The sequence below is a fragment of the Corvus moneduloides genome, chromosome 2 (assembly GCF_009650955.1).
Source record: "Corvus moneduloides isolate bCorMon1 chromosome 2, bCorMon1.pri, whole genome shotgun sequence".
Taxonomy (NCBI): Eukaryota; Metazoa; Chordata; class Aves; order Passeriformes; family Corvidae; genus Corvus; species Corvus moneduloides.
This window is the reverse complement of record NC_045477.1, coordinates 80,140,936-80,159,042: the sequence shown is the minus strand read 5'-3', so window position 1 is coordinate 80,159,042 and position 18,107 is coordinate 80,140,936. Positions and strand designations below refer to the sequence as shown.

The 18,107-nt window shown below is 39.1% G+C and overlaps 1 protein-coding gene and 1 non-coding gene across 3 annotated transcripts; both read left to right on the top strand.

Moving 5' to 3' along the window:
• Window positions 1-30: 30 nt before the first annotated feature.
• TGDS (TDP-glucose 4,6-dehydratase) lies at window positions 31-13,582 on the top strand. 2 transcript variants are annotated; one of them, XM_032100046.1, is made up of 12 exons: window positions 170-345; window positions 1,813-1,879; window positions 2,301-2,369; window positions 3,202-3,292; window positions 4,238-4,380; window positions 5,851-5,949; window positions 6,787-6,846; window positions 9,086-9,129; window positions 9,406-9,571; window positions 10,136-10,194; window positions 12,093-12,190; window positions 12,553-13,582. In XM_032100046.1, the coding sequence occupies exons 1-12, from the start codon at window positions 269-271 to the stop codon at window positions 12,651-12,653; spliced, it is 1,074 nt and encodes a 357-aa protein (XP_031955937.1). In that variant the 5' UTR covers window positions 170-268; the 3' UTR covers window positions 12,654-13,582. The 2 variants fall into 2 exon arrangements, with proteins under 2 accessions (XP_031955938.1, XP_031955937.1); XM_032100047.1 differs by lacking the exon at window positions 12,553-13,582 and having other exon boundaries at window positions 31-345; window positions 11,949-12,184.
• A 4,249-nt stretch (window positions 13,583-17,831) lies between these two features.
• Window positions 17,832-17,904, top strand: TRNAF-GAA. The gene has a single exon. It is a non-coding gene; the product is annotated as a tRNA-Phe (tRNA).
• Window positions 17,905-18,107: the final 203 nt, after the last annotated feature.

Genomic DNA, 18,107 nt, shown 5'->3' with positions numbered 1-18,107 from the left:
AGAGTCGTAAAAGAGATGGCTGTCGGTCGCTGCTAAATGCGGAGGAGAAGCCTTGGCCTTTTTCACACTCCGCGGCCGCCCCGCTGTCGGTGACCTCCGGGACGGTGGCAGCTCCGCTCTTGGGGCCGCGCGGGGAGGGAGGAAGGCAATTCTTCAATGAGCGTCTTGCAGGCGCTGCGACTCTGCCCCTGAAACCCAGGGGCCCGTGCCGCGCACGCGCAGCCGTGGGGGAAAGGGAGTGAGGGGCCGGTGCCGTAAAGCGCGGACGATGTCGGGGCGGGCGGGCCCCGTGGCGCCGCCGGGGTTCGAGAAGCGGGTCCTGGTGACGGGCGGCGCCGGCTTCATGTGAGTGAGCCTCTCGGGGCCGCAGCGGGCCGCCGGCCTCCTGTCGGGGGGCGCGGGTGAGACGTGGCGAGCGGGGGTCCCGCGGTGCCGCCTCCCTTGTGCCTGTCCCGGGCCGGTTCCCTCGGCGCCGCTGGCTCGGGCCGCGCTCACTCAGGGGCTGCTGGTGACTCGCCTTTGTCGTGGGTTCTGAGGCGGCAAGTGCTGGAGCGAGCTGGGATGCTGCCCCGGCGGTCCTTCGCCTGCGGCCGGCGAGAAGATGCCCGGTGAAGGCGGTGGAAGTCGGTGCTCGGCTTCAGCCTGGATGGGGCTGCCCAGAGACGGGCAGCGGAGCTGGTGAAGGGCCTGGAGTACAAACCTTGTGCGGAACGACTGAGGGTGCTGCGGTTGTTTTGCCTGGAGGCTCAGGCAAAACAACCTTCTCCCTCTCTACAACTCCCTGAAAGAGGGGTGTCGCCAGGTGGGGTTCAGTCTCTTCTCCCAGGCAGCAAATGACAGGACGAGAGAACGCAGGCTTGAGCTGCGCCGGCGGAGGTTTAGAGGAGGAATTTATTTACAGAAAGGATGATTAGGTATTGGAACGGGCTGCCCAGGGAGGTGCAGGAGTCACTGTCCCTACAGGTGTTCAGGAAATAACTGTTCATGGCACTTAGTGCCATGGTCTAGTTAACAGGGTTGTGTTTGGTCGTAAGTTGGATTCGATGACTGCAGGTCTTTTCCAGCCTAATGGATTATTTGGGTTGGGGGTGACAGGGCTTCGAGCCAGCTGCTTTTTCCCATATCAAGCCCCCAGTGCTGTGGGCTCAGTTTGAGTTAAGAGAAAGGTCTGATCCACCTTAAACTTGAGCCCATCGGTGTGCTTGAAGTCGGAAGCTGTGAGACGGTTAAATTTCTATTTGTGAATAACCCCTGCTAACCTGAACTCTGAGCGAGTTGCATGTACACAAGGCTGTGCCGAAGAGGCAATGCCACCTGGTTGTCTGGTTGTCACTTCTTACACCTAGCAGCAGTGTCAAAGACTTGAGTGATGGGAGTCACTGCTGTGGGTTAGGAGTGTTGACTGTTTGGTTCTTCCTGATACCTGATACGTAAACTTTAGAGTGCAAAAGTGTTTTAGAATGGCAATTGAATACCGCACATAACAGGATTTTTTTTATGTGACTGTGCACAGTGCTGGTTTCTTTCATTACAGCATGAGCTTTTATTCTGATTTTTAATTTCTTAACAATATGCACTTATATATTAGAATAATGTACTTATATATATCCTAGAATAATGTATAGAATATATATTAGTATAATGTTGACATATGTTAAAATATATCTTTGAATTCGTGTTTCACCTGTCTTGAATATATCTCCTTCTTCCCCCAAAGACTTTTGATATTGCTGACTTATTTGTAATTTGTCATCTCTTTATTACCTTAAAGCCCAGTATATAGTTGTAAAATGTTTTTCTTGTATCCTGCAGAGCTTCACATGTAGTCGTCTCTCTTGTGAAAAACTATCCAAACTATCTGATTATAAATCTAGATAAGGTAATAGCTTGTTTTCTTTCTTGACATGGAAAACTGTTTTAAATTATTTATAATGCAATCTATAATGTGTTGACATTTATGTGGCTTATTGTTAGTTATTAATTTTTGTTTGATTTTCCATTCGTTCCTGTGCAAAAAAAAAGTCAACTGGTGTTCAGAAAAAAAAAAGAAGCTTTTCAAGCTGTAAATGTCCATTTAAGAATTTCTGAAGTTGGGGCATCTTTTGGAGATTTGTGTTTTTAAACCTTTGCATCTGCTTGAAAAGCTATAGGAAATGCTATTTTCTATTGAAAAAGTAGGTTTTCTTTTGAAATAAGTTTTTGCTTCATTCTCAGACTTTCCAGTGCTTAGGTTGGATTTGAGTTAGCCTTTTTGCTTCCATAAAGCCCATGTATTGATGTTGTGTGGTATTTCTCTTTAGCTCGACTACTGTGCAAGCTTGAAGAATCTTGAAACTGTCTCTGGGAAGGAAAACTACAAGTTTATCCAGGTGATAAAACCTTCTCTTCCACAAAACCTGACTTATTACAGATTTTTGGTGTACTGCTTCCACAGTACTACTGGAAAAGATAATCCCTGATGTGCAACCCTTATGATTAGAACTGTAACATTGGTTCTGACCTTAGGAGACAGCAAGAAGGATATACACTCTAGTGGTACTGTAGAAAGGAAGTCTGTTTTGGAAAGTAGAACAGTAAGTGTAGAAAATTTGACTCAGGGGCTGTACGAAAGATACATTTTAATCACAATTTCTGTTGCTGTTCAGTGTAGATGTACTAAGCTTGAATTTCAGTTAAAAAAATTCAGTAAGTAGCCATTTAGTTCAAAATAATGCCTATTTAAAAAAAATATATCAAATTAAAAAAATAAATCACCGGAATAAACAGCAAACAGCAAAACTCTTGCAATATATAATCTAATCGCCCCTAGTGGGAATGTGCTTCTCCTTTTGCAGTGCCACTAGATGTCCCTGTCTGCTTGCCAGACGGGCAACTCTAACTCGCTCTGGGAACTTGGCATTTCAGCCTCAGTGTTGGAGCTCCATGCTATACTTTTGTTGTGTGTATTTTTGGGAACATTGCTGTTTCTAATCTTAATAGTAATAAAAATTCTGAAATAAGTTTCGTTGAGGATTTTTAAAAAGAAAAATTGGGTGAAGTTTTATGCATGGTCTTATTTTAGACATGGCGTTGATAAATGGCCCGGAACTCATTTGGTAGTGCTGTTTGTATCCTGTGTTCCCTTTGTAATGGTTTCTTGTATAAATGGAAGCTGACTAAGTTCTATCAAAAAATAATTTGCTATTATTTTTTTCTCTTTAGGGAGATATTTGTGAACCTGATTTTATAAAGCAGCTCTTCGAAACTGAGAAAATAGATATAGTCCTTCATTTTGCAGCCCAAACACATGTAGGTGAGCATTGCTGCATGCTTTGGTGTTGTTTTTCATGGCTATACCTGCTTGAAATATATGTCAGTACACTTTTCTTTTCCCATCATATAAACCAAGGATCCAATTTGTCTCTACAAATCACATGACTGAATGTCTGGTGGCCTTTTTGACTTAAAGGGTTTCACTGCCTTGATTTAAAAAGTGCTTCATCTAACTGCTGTCTTGTTTTCATTGCACATAAATGGTAATGTACATTTTTGTCAGCATTACATTTTAAAATTCCATGTAGACTCACATGTAGCTGACAGTGTACTGAGGGAGGCATAAAAACAGTGGAGAGGGTCTTTGTACATAATCTGAATATTTACTTAACTGGCTGCAATGTCACATGAAAAAACAGTGTGAAAGCTGAAGGATTAGGCATGCACATTTTCTCCATTTCAGATGGCTGCTTTTCAGTATCGCTATTAATACGAACAATCCCCACCATATTCCTTCCATCATGAAAAGAAATCCTCAAAAAATTCTCCAGGAAAATACTTCTCAAAATTGTCAGATTTGATATGCACAAAGTCATTAGGTCAGTAGAACAGTTGTAAGAATCAAAACAGCTGCTCATGAGTTAATAGTCATAGGTCCATATTACTGCATCTTGCAACTGTCTTTGAATGACACTTTTCTTACTGTGCTTAGCCTTTCCTACTGAGATGGGAAGTAGTTATGCTGCCACTTAAATAAAGTTAGATAATGCTATTTTAGATTAAAAAGTCCATAGCCAACAAGCTTTTGCTCCTGATTTCAGCCTCTTGTTGAGAACAAGGATTTTTGTCTTCAGGTGAGTGTAGAAGGTGCCATCATTTAATAAGGACATTGCTATCTGACAGATGTGCATTGCAGCCTCCAAGTGGAACCTATAGCCCTGTCTTGCATAAATTTAATCAGAATTGTTTGAATTTTGTAATGCAGATCTTTCATTTTGGCATGCCTTGGAATTCACCTACGTGAATGTTTATGGCACCAATGTGCTGGTTGCTGCTGCACATGAAGCCAATGTGGAGAAGTTTGTCTATGTTAGTACAGATGAAGTATATGGAGGTAGCATTGATGAGGTGAGTGTGAAAATGCATGAGGATTTTTCTAGTTTAGCTGCTTTTAATCGTGAAAACAAAGTTGGGTCTAACTTTCCTTGGCCTCTGTAAATGTTTGGCTTTAAGTAATCATTGTTTGCGTCTAGAAAGCTGAGTATCAAAATTGTCCTGATTTTTTTTTTTTTTTTTTTTGGTGCATGTTTTATGTTGCATGTTTATTGTCTAAAGCAGTGAGATTTGGATCATTAATGGTGTCACTACTCCTCAGAGATAGTATCAAAGGAGTGTATTATACAGGTTTTGTCCTGGAGACATTCATGAGACTTCAGTAATGTGCACAGCTTGACAGGCAGGGAGCTGCTCTATATTCTAGCTAAAATGCTAACATTGTTGGTAGTGACAATTCAAACAGGAAACAATTCCTGTATTACTGTAATAAATATTCAGATGTTTCCTCTTGTTGTATGGAGGTCTTTGATTTTTGACAATTTATACATGACCTTAATTCCGGAAATGTAATTTGGCTCAGTAAAAAGGCAAGTTATGCATGTTCATCTTTTTAGAGGCATAAATAACAGTCAAGGAGCCCTTTGCCATAGTCCATGAAAATATTAGTGTATTTCAGAAGAGTTCTATGCACTTTTGTATTATCACAACATCTTTATCAGTTCCTTCAACACAACTTCAATCTGTGGGCTTTTATGATACCCAAGGATGATGTTTTCTTGAGTGTAGACCTGTGGCTTGGGTGATACCTTCAAGCAAAATTTTTTTGTCTCTGGGCCTTGAAAGAGAGCTTTAATCTGTTTTTTCTTCTCTTTTTGAATCACACTAGAAGTTCTTGTAGAGTTTTTTTTTTTCAGGGGAGGAGGGCCAGTTAATTTCAGAGGCAAAGGTCAGACAAGAAGAGTGAATGTTTTAATCACGTTAAGGTGATTGTTACCAATTGCACCTTGTGTAGCATCCCTTCTTCTTTTGGTTTTTTTTTTCTCTCTTCAAGTAAGAAGTAGATTAAAGTGTCAGGATAGCCTTGAAGAGACCTGTTCTGGAACTGGTCAGAATTGTCGAAGCCTTGCTTTGGAGGTTTTTGGGTTGCAATTCTATATTTTTTACAGAAAAAAGTTACAGAAAAATTTAAGAAAAGACCCCTTTCATTTAGGACTGAAAGGTAAATTTACTAGTGGTGGTCCAATGCATCTCTGAGGCAATATGAGCCTAAAAAGGATTGAGCCTTCCTGTAGCAGCAGTGATTATTTTATAAGATAAAAATCTGAGGACCTGCTACTGTGAGGCAACTCTGCTAGAACTATAAAAATATTACTGCTGGTAATGTCTGCCTCCTATGTTGAATAAATAGGCTGTCTTTTGATGTAAGGGGACTTTGTCAGACTGATGTACTTGGACATTTAGGGTTTTTTATTTCTTTTGTAACTTTAAGGCTTATCTGGGCAAATTACATTTGAGTGATGCAAATTTTTCTTTTTATTTTAGGAATTTGATGAATCCTCACCAAAACGTCCGACAAATCCCTATGCCTCCTCTAAAGCAGCTGCAGAGTGTTTTGTTCAGTCTTATTGGGAAAGGTACCAGGTAAGTCCATGGAAGCTTCAAAAACTCTGAAGCCTGTAATTAAATGTCTGTATTATGTATGTAAGAGTATAAAAGAAAAATCAGTACTGGTCCACACAGTGCCACCTCTTTCCTTGTTAGTCTTGTAGTTTGGATGTGTTAGAGAATCTCCACCAATAAGTGGTGAAGATACACTGGAAGACAATGGGGACAGGTTGGATGTTTTTAATTTTTGTTTTTTAAATCTGAACTGTAACATCTGAGAATGTGTTTTGATAAACTGGTCAAAGAGAACATTAGGAATTTAAAAACCTGTACTAAGCTTGAAGGGAGTACAAAAATATTACACAGGAGTAGAACATGCATAATTCAAATTGTATTAGGACTAAGCTTATAGTTAAATTAAAAAAAAAAAAGAAAAAGCCCTATTAGATTTGTTTAAGGAAACACATTTCATATTTTGAATACTATAGACTTTTGTTCTTGATATACGATGTTTTTGATGAAAAGTTGATAAGAATAGGATGTTAATAACCTGTGAAACATTGGAATAAGTAGGAGTAAGCCAGTCTTCATTCAGCCAGATACACATATGCAATGTCCTGTGGTGCTTCCAGGGCAAGAGAGATTTCAAACATTTGTCACTTGTGGTGCTCCTAACGGGCTGAGAAGGCTGGAGGCCCTTGCCTGTTTGACAGAAATACAGATAGCTTAATTGAATAATGTTTGTAAGGGCTTGCAGATTTTTGAGTATGCACTGTGCATCTGTCAGTTTGTTTATTGATCAGCAGGAAGCCTACAGATTTTTACTGATATCTGCTTTCCTATGTAATCACATGTATGTTTAATGCTCTCCAGTTCCCAGTTGTCATCACACGGAGCAGTAATGTTTATGGACCACATCAGTATCCAGAAAAAGTAAGTTAACCTGTGCTTTATTCTGAGCTTCAGTGTACCATAATTCAGGGTTGCAGTGAGGTTACTTTTTTCCTCATGTGCATGGGATGACCTTTGAAAAAAATGTTCTTGCAATTAACATGTGATTATATATTTTGGGCTCACACTAACGTCTTACTGTGAAAACATTTTTTGATTGGGGGTAAAACTTCAATTAGAGACTTGTAGTTTAAATGAATTTTATGACAGCAACTTTGTTTTGTAATTTTTCTATTTTTCAGAGAATATTTCGACAGAGTTCCCCTGCAAATTACATTAACTCACATGTCATGGTCTGTAATTGGGAGTGTTGAATAACTAAGGGAAACATTTCAGAAAGTAAACTGAGAATACAATATGTCTGGTATAGAAAGGGATGTTCTAAGCTGCACAGAAAATAAGTAAGATGAAGCTATCGCATTCATCTATAAGGTGAGAAGTAGTGCAAAGTGACTTGTCTTTGCACGTGTTCAAACAGACCTTGCAGGGTAGCTATTTAAAACAGTTATTAGTGAGGAGTTGCCTTTTTAAGTCAGTACCAGAATCTGCTAGGTTAGTGAATGGAAATGCACTGATGGAATGAAAATGATAATCACATGTAGTCTTTGGAGTTTGGAACTGGTGGGAAATGTAGTTACATTTTACAATACTACAGAGGTGTTTTTTAATTTAAATTGCTTTTCACCTTTCTGGTTTTTTTCTCTAATAAATTTATATTCACCTACATTATTGAGGTGGATAAGCAATGGGTTTTAGAATACATTTTTCATTCATCTGTATCTTGCTACAGGTTGCATGATTGTTGGGGGTATATTTAGGGGATGTATCACTATTTGCTTGCTTTTGACTTTATAATTTCTCACATACACAATTTTAGTTACTGCTGAGAACACAGCACTAGGCTTGATGAATCTTTAGTTTTACTAAGTATCCTGCTCCTATGTTTAGAGTAGGAAGTTAAAAAAATTTAAGTAATTTGAGTAGTTTTCTAATGACTTCAGTTTAAGGACTTTAATAGTGGGGCTAACTGGTCTAAAGTATCTGGGGCATTATGAATGCACCTAAGCTTGTGGATGAACATAATGTAGTAAATCTTTGTGCAGCAAGCACACTGTCACTTGATGCCTTTTGACACTGAACCGTGCCATAAATCAAATCCTTCCTGATGGGAGAGAATTTTCTAAAAGTCCTTGCAAGGAGTTTCAAAAGATAAACTGAGACTTTTCCTGGAGTTTCAATGCTTCCAGATAGTTGTTTATTAAGTCTTATCAGAGGAACAGAGCCACTAGCATGACCCAGGTACAGCATAGAGCACAGAAAGCAGGAGAGAAGTCTAATTATCAAGATTTACACAGCCTTTTAAAGATAATTTAACCAATGGTTACTAAAAACGTACATTATTTTCACTTTCCTACCAATTATTCAGAAACACAGCCAGGAACTGTGGAATTCTCTATCCAATCATCCCAAACTACTTTTACTGCAAAATATGGAGGAGAAGAAGAAGAAGGTTTGGAGAAGAACGACAATCCTCCATTTTGATATTTTTTACTCTTATCTATTTACTACAAAGAGAAGCCCAAAACCTCTAAAATTTTCACCCTGTGACAATCTTACATAGTAGTCTATCACCTAATTCACACCACTGTATTTTCTAGTTCTTGTCTGATTGTCTGTTGGTAATTTTTTCCAAAGTTTAAAGCTAAAACGGTGTTGTTCAGGGGGGTAAGAACCCTTAAAAACAGGCAGAGAAATGTTCTCGGCACTCTGGGTTCTGACACCTGTGTTTCTGCATTATCTGAAAATTCTCTGTTGATTCTCTTCCAGATTTAACTATTTTAACAACTCTTTGGTTCTAGATTTACTGCAGTTTGCTGGATGTTTAAACCTTGTTCTGAACTGTTGGCAATAATTATTTCTGGTTAGACTCTAATGCACTGCTGTGTGTAAAAGTAATGGAAACTTTTTTTTTTTGTGAAAATGTTACATTTGTAACTGCCAGAAAGATAAGGTTTGCAGTACAATAGAGGCATCTACTCTTACAAAACCTTGCAGCTTCTAGGCTTGATACATTCTTCCCTTAGACTTAATAAAACCTAAAAGTATTTCAAGGATCTTATTAAAATAATGCTACATAACTGTTGAAGTTCCTTATTCTTTGCAGAATAGCAGCTTGTAAAATAGTGGAGTCATGGGGTTTTTTTCTTGTTCAATTCCTTAGGTTATTCCGAAGTTTATATCTTTGTTGCAACAGAACAGAAAATGGTAGGTAACTTGCATTTTTTTAATAGTATTTTGTGCTATAAAACTCTAATTGCAGTTATAAATATGTGCTAGTTTGTAAAATGATAATTACATAACTAAGTGATTAATCACTTATTTTAATAATAGGATTTCTTTAAAGTAAAGCATTGTTTGCATGTCCAGCTACTTAAGGTACCTTCAGGTAACCATCTGGCAGCAAAACTGCTTAAAACACAGTCCAGTAAATTGAATGCGTCTATTTGAGGATTAACAAAATTTTTTTGTCTTTTTCTTAAGCTGTATTCATGGTTCTGGACTTCAGAGAAGGAATTTCCTTTATGCGACTGATGTGGTGGAAGCATTCCTTACTGTCCTGAAGGAGGGGAAACCAGGTGAAATTTACAACATTGGAACTAACTTTGAGATGTCCATTGCCCAGCTTGCTAAGGAGCTGATCCATTTAGTGAGTAAACAGTTCTGATACTTTTCTTTACCAGTTTTCATTGCACATATGAATAATTCTATACACCTTTTGTAGCTCTGAAAGAGCTTAGGCTTGTGGTGGGTGCTGGAAGATCCTTGCAGCAGAATGATGTGCTACCCTTTCTGTGGCAGCTGGACTGTGTAAGTTTGCAGTATGGGCTATCCTGCGTTGGGCTGCTGCGTCAGTTATCCTGACTGGGACATAACTGGCATCATGATTAATTACCATTTTTTTTTCATGCTGACTGCTTTAGTTTTGGTCTGAGAATGTGGCGCTGTTAAAATCTAACAGTTTGATTATGGATGTTCTGGTAGTGCTGGGATGAAGGAGACAGATTGGAGTTGTTCTAGATAATTCTGATAATTTCAGTGGTTTGAAGACTCAGTATACAAAAGAGCATTTCTGTTTGTGATTTGTGTTTTTTATTTGGTGGTGGTTTTTTCTTAACAAACTTAAATCTTGTTTAAAACTCCCTATTTTTAAAAATATATATTTAGACAGTCCAAGATCTATGGGAGTGATAATTGTTTTTCTTCTTGACAGATAAAGAAGACCAGTTCAGAGTCTGAAATGGAGCACTGGATGGATTATGTTAAAGACAGGTAAGGAATGTGGAGGACATGCAGGATCGTTTTGTCCTGAAGGTTTCTGAGACTCTTTATCAAATAGTTTCTTGTGGAAGTGTTTCTGCTCTGAAGGAGGGGGAACGCTTTTGAGGGAGTAAGAGCTGTTTTGCTTCCTTAATTTGTTTGTTTTGCTAGTGGATTTGACATCTATCATCAGGGTTCTGTATAGAAAAACAGGATTTTCCTTTATTATTTGGATCTGTAGGTCAGAATGTGTGTCTTGAAAGGGGAACGTGTAATGGTAATCTGTCTGTCTTCAAACTTACTTCATACTTCTCACTACTGAAGTCTGCTCTGGGAAGAGGACAGGTATTACAGAGCAACTAAATCTTTCCTTCACAGTAGTTTGGACAGTTTATTCGGTGTACTTTGTATTCAGCATCACTGAGTGAGATGAATCCCATCCTCTCTTGCTTAGCTTTAGTATTTTGGCATTAATGTGCCTAATTCAGACTTAGATCTACTTTATAGTAAGACCCACTCTCCACAGGCAGAAATATGTGCCTGTGGAGTGTAGTAAGCTTTAGATTTCTATCTTAAGCTGAAGCTGCTATCTCAAAAGTAGATGTAAAGCTCTAAGGTACCAAAGTTAGGACAATGGTAAAAATGAGTAGCTTTTATAGATAAGCTTTTGCTGTGTGTTTCTGTCCTTAATTTCAGGCTTGGTTTGGCTCTGTTCTTTTATTGCCATTTCTTTTCTGCAGCAGCAATGAGTCTCTGCTTATACTTTAGATATCACTCTCTCCAGAGTGATTAGAAATGACGTGTCTACTGAGAGCAGTTAAGTATTATGGCCTTTAGAATTCTCACTTTCTGTTCACATTTGTGTTGTTATCATGGCAACTGAAGTGTCTTTAAAAATGTGCTAACTTTTTTTTTTAAAAGGAAATGTTCTTCAGAATCCTATCTGAGTGTATCACAGGACTTTGAATGAACTGCCTTTGGCTCACATGATATGAGTGTTCAGGAGTTCTCAGTGTAATTCAGTTTGAGATGTTTCTTCATGTGTTTTGGGCCCTGTCTGCTAATGTTTAGACATAAATGGGCTTGGGAAAACCAACCACATAGGAATACATGTTTCAGGGAATGTTGAGGTCTTATAAAAGATTGTTAACCTACCTAATTTATGACTATTTAATTCTATAATGAGTGACTTAAAGATCGTGGGGGTTACTTGCTATGGAAAAATGAGTTCTGCTTCTGCTCAAGATTAGCATGTTATAGGAAGTGATAAGTACTTGGTTTGTGCCTGCACATGTACCTTGACTATTCAATATGCCAGTGCCAGTAGTGCAGGAATGCTAGGCTAGGCTACCTATCTGCCAGACTGCAGAAGTGAAAATTTCTTCCATGCTTAAATATAAAATGTGTCTTTCTGTGTTGAATCTCGCCACTTGGGATTCTACATATTCAGTATTACTAAGGTTGTGTAGCTAGTGAGCCACTGTAATGATGCCACTTCGGAAGCCTGTGTGTTTTAAATCTGAAGTATGTGTAAATTTGTGGGTTTTCAGGATAAAAAATGTAAATGCTAATATTAGAAAACACTGGCTCTGCATTGCAAATGCACTGATTTGCACAATTGTGTTGGCAGTGATTCGAGTTTTGCATTCATTTTTGTGCCAATAAAATACTAATTAATATTTATTCTAGTCAATTTCAAGTAGTTGATTGTACAAACTGAATTGTATTGTTGTAGCTGCACTCAGCTGCCTTGTATTTTTTGAAAGGAATGCAATCCGTTCATGTTGGTGGGAATTTTCAAAATTGAAGCATATCTAATGTTCTTTGGAAGACAATGTGAGGTACTGCATCTCCAATTAATGAAGAAGTATAATCAGATTGTTTTCCGTATGCATTTTATACTTCATCAGGCCTTCAAATGACCTGAGATATCCAATGAATTCAGAAAAAATGCACAACTTAGGATGGAGACCTAAAGTGCCTTGGAAAGAAGGAATAATGAAAACAAGTAAGACTGATGACTTTTACACTGATTTAGGAGTGATGGGAGAGGGAAAGGGGGAAATGGGTTATAGGTTAGCTACTGAGAAGCTAAAGAGATTGAATGTAACACTTGAATTTTACATAAAATTGGCTGCTTTCTAAGTAGTGAATTTACATGACTAAAAAACGGGAATAATCACTTTTTAATAATAGAGTAAGTCTTGCATAAAGAATTTATAAAGTTCAAACTAGATTTTTCTAATATTGTAGGTTAAAATTTTTTATAAAGAAACTTAGCATGCTGTTAGTCTTACGATGTCTGTGGAATATTTGGATTTCCCTGTTAACTCTGGTCAACTTGACTTATCAACATTGTCTCCATATTAGTTGAATGGTACAGAGAAAATTTTCACAACTGGAAAAACGCAGAGAAGGCTTTGGAGCCCTTTCCTGTGACAGAGCCATTTGCCCAGCTCAGTGGTCCATAGTGTGGCACAGAAACCGAAAGAGTTTTTTCTACCTCGTATGATCTTTTCTTCAAAGCCTGCAATCAAGTGGCCACGCTGGACTCAATGTATTCAAGATACATGAACCATGATGAGTAAAGAACCACAGTACAGCACGACTTTGGAATGGTTTCAGCACTTTATAAGTTGAACCTCTTAATTTCAGTTTTTGGTGCAATACTCTATTCTCAGTAGGTATTGATATTAAAAAACTGTATGGAGTGAAGAATATTTATAATGTTATAACTTAGTGTAACTGAAGTAAAATCTGCCTTAAGAATAGTTAACTGTGATTGCAGCTTTTGGGACTGGGAGTTAAATTTGTTTTTGTTCTGGAATTATTCATCTGTATTAGTTTGTTGTTACAGTGTAATATATATAGAATTTTTTGTCACTTCAAAGAGTTGGATTTTATTTTTAATCAAGGGGAGAAATTATATATTTTTTGGAGACTATAAATTGGTTGACAAAAACTGGATACAGTACCTGTATGATTCCGTCCATTTCTCTGCTGCTGGTGCACTATTAACTTTTGTAGATGACTGATTAAACTTATCTACTCTATCATTTTAAATGCCTCTTTTTAAAGGGAACAAGGGGGGAAAGATGTCAAGAAGTAGCAGGTGTTCCGGCTGAGATTTCCAGAAGCATTTCCATAAACTTTGTCTGCTTTTTACTGTATTACTGTCTATTACATGTTAATTCCCTTTCCTTAGCTGTAATTGTAACAAACTTGAAATACTGGAACACAGTTAACATTCCAATGGTCTTATTTCCTGAAATACGAAGGCTACTTAAGGAGAAAAAGTTTTTAAACACTTCTTTTTCTATGTATTGTGGGTTGGCAGACCTTAATCAGTGCAGTGTTTCACCAATTTTTTTTCTGTAATAAACATTTTAAAGATAAAACAGTATTTGAGTTTTAATATAAAATTTGGGAAAAAACCTTCAATTCTATAAATATGTCAATGAATCTTGTTCAAAGTTGATTTAGTAATATTATGGTGTAACTGGTTTCTCTTAATTAAAAAAAACAGGCCAAAAAAGTAGATGTTGGGGTTTTTTTTAAAAATATTTCTTAGCTCTTCCTCTATCCTGAAAAAATTACCTTCACTTTTCTGTCAGATGTAAGAGACCACTGTTCTTGGTTTTATCACTTCAGCTTCTGTGGTTGGCACAGTCCCTGATCCTCTGTGGCCCCTGGGCAGAGCTGCAGGAGGCACAGGACTGGGATGCTGTGGTATACTCAGAAAAAGCCGTGACTTCCAAAGGGTTTCAGAAATTGGGAGTTAACTCTTGAAGTACAGGTGTTCCCAACTTCATCACACCTCTTGTGTGGTGCATGGTGCTGTTGATAAAATGCCACTTTTGGTTGGCAAGAGTCATCTAAAAGAAGGCTAACCAGGAAGTTTCTAGGCTTACTGCGGTGCCAAGTATGGGTTTTAAAGTCTAGGAGCCTGTTATTGAAGGTGAGTTTTCTGTGACAAAGTGGGATAATTATAGTATACTTGAATTGTGTGGCAGTTATATTTTTTGGGTTTCTGATACTTGGTTTGGAAGTAAAAGCCTCCATTTGGGACAGATAGAAATTACAGGACTTCATACGTAATGATCTGTTAGCATACATGGCTTACCAGATGTGCTTCTATGGATGAATCACTGAAATGTCACTGTCAAATGCATGTTGCTGACTACATTCAAATATCTCCTTAATTTTTATACTTTTCTTGATATATGACTTCCTTACAATGTGCATCCTTCCTTATGATACCCATCTTACTGTTTGTATTTTGCAAAAGTCAGTGCCAGAAATAGCTGAAGTCTGGGAAAGATCTGTCTTAGCTGTGCTTGTGATTGCTGTGACAGCTGCTTTGAGTGAGTTGCATGAAAATATGTGTATTTCACATCTCCTTATACTGGCTGTGTTGTGTTTTTAGGAGTAGAGATTACAGATAACTAAAATCTTACTATTTTAAACCTGCATAAACCTTAATTTAAGAATATTTTAAAGCTTTGAAAATAGGTACAGTGTTTCTGGAGCACTAAAAATAATGTTGTCAGAAATGCATGGGAGAAAGCAGGAGTGGGGAATTGGTTTACTGAATACAACTTTTGAAAGTTGTTTTTAATGTTTAGATACTGAAGATGCAAGCTTTGATATTTATGTGACTATCCGAAGAAGTGATATTACCAGGAGTGGATTTTCAATAGGATCTATTAATTTTTAGCGGAAGCTGTTCTAGTTTATTTAAATGTTTTTGAAAATTTAATTCATCAAAGTGTTTGAGCTTTTTTGGCTTTGTGTTACTACTTATATATAAATAAATACATACATGCACTTTTTAAAATATTGAAATATGTATATTTAAATAATCTAGGAGGCTTTTACTTTGAGCTACTTCGCTGTAGATCAGGTTTTCTTAGGTGAGTGATCTGATAGGAGCATTTCTTTCACAGGGAAAAGTCTATTTCCTGTTAAAGAAAACAGCTTATTTTGCCATTAGAATTCTTGCTTCTGTAGGAAGAAGAGGACAAAGGATCAACCAGTGAACTGTCAGTGTGGAGAAGTGTGATGCTTTTAGGTTTTATTTCTCACTGATTTTACTGGGAAGCGTTTCTGCAGAAGGCAAAGGTAGTGATGTAAAATCCTGTGAACACTCTAATCTTTCAGTCCATTCTCTCAAGGTTTGTGTCACAGAACAAAGTGAGGCCACACCAGTAAGAAAATAAGTGGAGTAAATGTGTATGTCACTTAAATTGCTAAAACTTTCTAAGGGAGGAGGGCTGGAATTTAGCAAAGGTTTTCATCCAGGTTCTGTCACGAACTTTGGAAGTATGTGGGGATTGCTGTCATTTTCATCTCTTTCTGGGATTACTGTTCTGAGTTGGATCAGATCTTTGGGAAGCAGTTCCTGAAATCCCTTTTTGGGGAAAACCAACGTTGCTACCTCACTGTCTTTGCATACCACAGCTGCCATTCAGTGCATCCCTTGCCAGCAGCAGGTGAAAGGATTTGGAAGACATTGAAGTGGGCGGCTGAGGCAGGGCCATCTGCAGTCACAGAATCATAGAGTGGTTTGGGTGGGAAAGGACCTTAGAGATCACCTAGTTCAAGCCCCCTTCCATGTGCAGGGACGCAGAGCCCCATCCAACCTGGTCTTGAGCACTGCCAGGGATGGGGCAGCCACAGCTTACCCTGTATGCTGTGGCCTGTGGGGTGTTTGTGGTGTGTGTGTATCAGCTCCAGTTTGTGCAGTGGAGAGAACCCTTACTTTCTCCAAGGCTTTCTTCTGCTCCGACCTTGGCACTTGCTTAAATTTGTGTGCTGCTTGGCATTAAGGGTTGTCAGCTGTGGTTGAGGCTGGTTTACATTGTCATAAGATGATAGGCTAGGAAACAGCTTTTGTTTGTCCACCCTGTACTTTCTTTGATGTAGGAGAAAGATTGTGGGTGAAAAATCAGGGGTTTTTTTGTTTGTGGTTTTTTGGACTCAGAATGCTTGATTTTGCTAAAACTGCTTATGCTCATTAGGCAGCCGTGGAATGCAAATATCTTTCTAGTCTTCAGAAGGAGGAACTTTAAATACAAACCCCCTCGCCAAATTCTGTTAGGGGAAAAGCTGACTCTTTTATTAAATATGGTGTATCTGAGACTGAATTGTCCTTCTTTTTAATTTTGCTTTGCATTACCTTTAGTTTCTATTTCCATTGCCATTTCACCTGGCAAAACAAAGATTTCTAAAAATAAAAATCAGAATAGCCCGTTGCTCCGTAGTACCTCTGATTGTTGTGGTAATGTATGAAAACTCTTAAGTCAATAGTGTTTTGACTTCTATGCATGCTGTGACACGTTTGGAGTTTATCTGCACCAAAGATCACAAGATTATGTTAGCTGCATTAGTAGGAGACATGTTTGTTAAGGGATTACATTCATCATTTCTCAGCAAAACAATCTTTGCTAGTGGCAATGGAAAATCATGAGAAGATAAGATTTTGTATCAGTATGTTGTTCTTACTACTCTTAAGTACAAGTGTGGGTGGGTTTTTTTAACCTCTCCCTAACTGAATTTTTTTTTGTACAGAGGTTTTTAGTCACTAAACTGCTGGCTCAGTCCTTAGCTTTTGTACTTCTGAAAACAGGTCTTTGACTCCTGAAAATACATCAGCTCCTGAAGAACCCACAAATGTGGGACAATTTGAGGAAAAATACACTCTGAAAATAAGAGGAAATGGGGTGGTTCATGGCACCAACTATTCACGTGGCTGGCTTAGGCTGAGGCTGCTTCTTCCCCGCTCAAAAAAGGAGGGATTTGTTAATTCCTCTATTACTATGGAAGAGAGTCTGGGTTATTTTTACAGGCAGGAGGGAGCAGCCATGGACAATTTTGCAAAGCAGCCTCTCTCACCTCACAGTGTGCAGAAAGTGTGAGTAGGAGATGCCCTCACAGGTAGCTTTTCCTAGACCATGGGCTGTGCAAATCAACACAAACTTGAGCTGTCCATGCCCACTACAGGTGCTAATGTGGGCACTCGGATGCATCCTCTACCTTTGACCTGTAGCCACAGGAGTATGCAAGCACTTGCCTGTTGAACTAAATGCCTAATCACGAACGTAAACGTAAACTATATTTCTTATAATAACACTGCTTAGTCAGGATTTGTGATTTGCAGACGCAGGGAGCTTCTCCAGTGGCACATGCATCTCCCAGCAAGACCATGGACACAAGAAGGTGCAGGTGCCCTTCCTATTCATGTCTCTTTGTGATACCATCATCTCTGCACACAATTTGTCAGGCTTTAGAATAAAGTCTCTGAAAACTGAAGCTAAAATACTGCCACTTTAATGCTCCTGAGTGCCACATAATGTTCTTGTTCCTTTTACCTCCCCCAATAATCCAGGGAGCCACTGCCAAAACACCTTCATACTGATGTCTGTGTTGTGCATAGATGTTTGTATGTGCATGTTTTGTGTCACTGCTGATTTGTCTTTGGCTTACGGCATAATTTGGTTTGCGAAGACCCATCATTGACTCGTTTGTGGCACCCGGCACCGCAGGGCTAGTAACACATACTCTATTTCAATCGTCGGATACAAGCAGCCGGATGGCGGGTATGGAAGAACAGATTAGTACTCTCTCACCTCCACGCAAACAGCACCGCAGCCGAAATAGCTCAGTTGGGAGAGCGTTAGACTGAAGATCTAAAGGTCCCTGGTTCGATCCCGGGTTTCGGCAGGAGCGTTTTCCTTCTTTTCCTTTCCTCGCCGTGCCCGGGAGGTGGCGAGCGGATGCTGCTGCCGGGCCGGCCCGGCCCGCGGGCTCTGAGCGGGCACGGCTGCCCCGGGGCTTGGGCTGCACGAGGGAATTGCTTTGTCGGGCTCGCACCGACCGCGTCGCTCCCGGCGCAGCGTGCCCCGCCTTCCCGTCTCCCTTTTCGG